At 41.8% G+C, this 2,959-nt stretch overlaps 1 protein-coding gene across 1 annotated transcript in view; it reads left to right on the top strand.

Moving 5' to 3' along the window:
• The first annotated feature begins 1,274 nt into the window (after positions 1 to 1,274).
• The window catches only part of LOC133488235 (uncharacterized), a 5,011-nt gene continuing 3,326 nt past the window's right edge, over positions 1,275 to 2,959 (top strand). Inside the window, exon 1 of the mRNA XM_061795862.1 lies at positions 1,275 to 2,959. This exon is cut by the window's right edge and continues 703 nt beyond it. Within this exon, the coding sequence (XP_061651846.1) occupies positions 1,388 to 2,959 (1,572 nt within the window). The 5' untranslated portion in view covers positions 1,275 to 1,387.

The following is a 2,959-nucleotide window of genomic DNA, read 5'->3' on the forward strand; positions in this document are numbered from 1 at the left end:
TAGACTTTGCCCTTCATCCTAGCAGAGACTCTTCTGTCACATAGCACACCTGCCACCTTCCTCCAACAGTTCCAACCTGCTTGGACCCGTTTCTTCACTTGTCCCATCTATATTATTACTGTGCATCCACCACTTTTTTTTTCCAACTCATACAACATATCAAATATACAGTGCTGTGAAAAAGTATTGCCACCCTTCTCAAATTATTAGTTTCCCTACTTAATGTTTAAGATCATCAAACAAATATAAATACCAGACAAATATAACCCAAGTGAACTTAAAATGATATTTTTAAGTTGTGATTTAATTTATTGAAAAACAAAATATTGTTACCTGGCCCTATTTGGAAAAAGTAATTACCCCCTTGTTAAATCATGAATTCATTGTGGCTATTCACAATTTTTGGTTAATTTTTACTGATCACACCTAGGCCTGATTACCTTCAGACCTGTTCAATCAAGAAAACACGTAAACAGAATCTGTAGTGACAAAATCAAGTCAGACAAAACAACAAAATGAAAAAATTCAAATACATTTCAGAATAGTCAAGAAATAAAAGATAAAGGCTCATCTTTTGCAAAAAAAAAAAAAATAAAAAAATCTGAAAGTTTCCCAAGACCTTTGGGAGAGAGCAAGCTGAAGCACACTTGGGTTCGGCATCAGGATAACGATCCAAAACACACCAGCAAGTTAACTTCTGAATGGCTGGGAAAAAAAAACGTTTTGGAGTGGCCTCGTCAAAGTCCAGACTCAATCCAATTGAAATGTAGTGGCATGACCTCAAAAAAGTCGTTCATGCTCGAAAACCCTCCATTTTTGCTGAATTAAACAATTCTGCAACGAACAGTGGGCCAAAATATCTCCACAGAGATGTGAAAGACTCCTTGCCAGTTATAGAAAACACACATATATATATATATATATATATATATATATATATATATATATATATAAATATATATATATATATATATATATATATATATATAAATATGTATATATGTATATATATGTGTATATATGTATATATGTATATATATACACATATATACAATGCAGCCCTATGGGGGGCACAAGTCAGTGCAAACTGTAGGCCGGTCCCAAGCCCGGATAAATGCAGAGGGTTGCGTCAGGAAGGGCATCCGGCTTAAAACCTTGCCAAACAAATATGAGCGTTCATCCAAAGAGTTCCATACCGGATCGGTCGTGGCCCGGGTTAACAATGTCCGCCACCGGCGCCGTCAACCTGCAGGGCGCTGTTGGAAATTCAGCTACTGTGGGTCGAAGTCAAAGAAGAAGAAGAGGTGGAAAGCGGGTTCTTCGGCAGAAAGAGAAGAGGAAAACACAGAGCCTAGAACTGAATGTGGGGACTTTGAATGTTGGGACTATGACAGGAAAATCTCGGGAGTTGGTTGACATGATGATTAGGAGAAAGGTTGATGTATTGTGTGTCCAGGAGACCAGGTGGAAAGGCAGTAAGGCTAGAAGTTTAGGGGCAGGGTTTAAATTATTTTACCATGGTGTAGATGGGAAGAGAAATGGCGTCGGGGTTATTTTAAAAGAAGAGTTGGCTAAGAATGTCTTGGAGGTGAAAAGAGTATCAGATCGAGTGATGAGGCTGAAATTTGAAATTGAGGGTGTTATGTGTAATGTGATTAGTGGCTATGCCCCACAGGTAGGATGTGACCTAGAGGTGAAAGAGAAATTCTGGAAGGAGCTAGATGATGTAGTTCTGAGCATCCCAGACAGAGAGAGAGTCGTAATTGGTGCAGATTGTAATGGACATGTTGGTGAAGGTAATAAGGGTGATGAAGAAGTGATGGGTAAGTACGGTATCCAGGAAAGGAACTTGGAGGGACAGATGGTGGTAGACTTTGCAACAAGGATGCAAATGGCTGTAGTGAACACTTTTTTCCAGAAGAGGCACGAACATAGGGTGACCTACAAGAGCGGAGGTAGAAGCACACAGGTGGATTACATCTTGTGCAGACGATGTAATCTGAAGGAGGTTACCAACTGTAAGGTAGTGGTAGGGGAGAGTGTGGCTAGACAGCATAGGATGGTGGTGTGTAAGATGACTCTGGTGGTGGGGAGGAAAATTAGGAAGACAAAGGCAGAGAAGAGAACCATGTGGTGGAAGCTGAGACAGGACGAGTGTTGTGCAGCTTTTCGGGAAGAGGTGATACAGGCTCTCGGTGGACGGAAAGAGCTTCCAGAAGACTGGACCACTGCAGCCAAGGTGATCAGAGAAGCAGGCAGGAGAGTACTTGGTGTATCTTCTGGCAGGAAAGGAGAGAAGGAGACTTGGTGGTGGAACCTCACAGTACAGGAAATCATACAAGGAAAACGGTTAGCTAAGAAGAAGTGGGACACTGAGAGGACCGAGGAGAGGCGAAAGGAATACATTGAGATGCGACACAGGGCAAAGGTAGAGGTGGCAAAGGCAAAACAAGAGGCATATGATGACATGTATGGCAGGTTGGACACTAAAGAAGGAGAAAAGGATCTATACAGGCTGGCCAGACAGAGGGATAGAGATGGGAAGGATGTGCAGCAGGTTAGGGTGATTAAGGATAGAGATGGAAATATGTTGACTGGTGCCAGCAGTGTGCTAGGTAGATGGAAAGAATACTTCGAGGAGTTGATGAATGAGGAAAATGATAGAGAAGGGAGAGTAGAAGAGGCAAGTGTGGTGGACCAGGAAGTGGCAATGATTAGTAAGGGGGAAGTTAGAAAGGCATTAAAGAGAATGAAAAATGGAAAGGCAGTTGGTCCTGATGACATTCCTGTGGAGGTATGGAAGCATCTAGGAGAGGTGGCTGTGGAGTTTTTGACCAGCTTGTTCAATAGAATTCTAGTGCGTGAGAAGATGCCTGAGGAATGGAGGAAAAGTGTACTGGTGCCCATTTTTAAGAACAAAGGTGATGTGCAGAGCTGTGGCAACTATAGAGGAATAAAG

The sequence above is a fragment of the Phyllopteryx taeniolatus genome, chromosome 13, assembly GCF_024500385.1.
Source record: "Phyllopteryx taeniolatus isolate TA_2022b chromosome 13, UOR_Ptae_1.2, whole genome shotgun sequence".
NCBI lineage: Eukaryota > Metazoa > Chordata > Actinopteri > Syngnathiformes > Syngnathidae > Phyllopteryx > Phyllopteryx taeniolatus.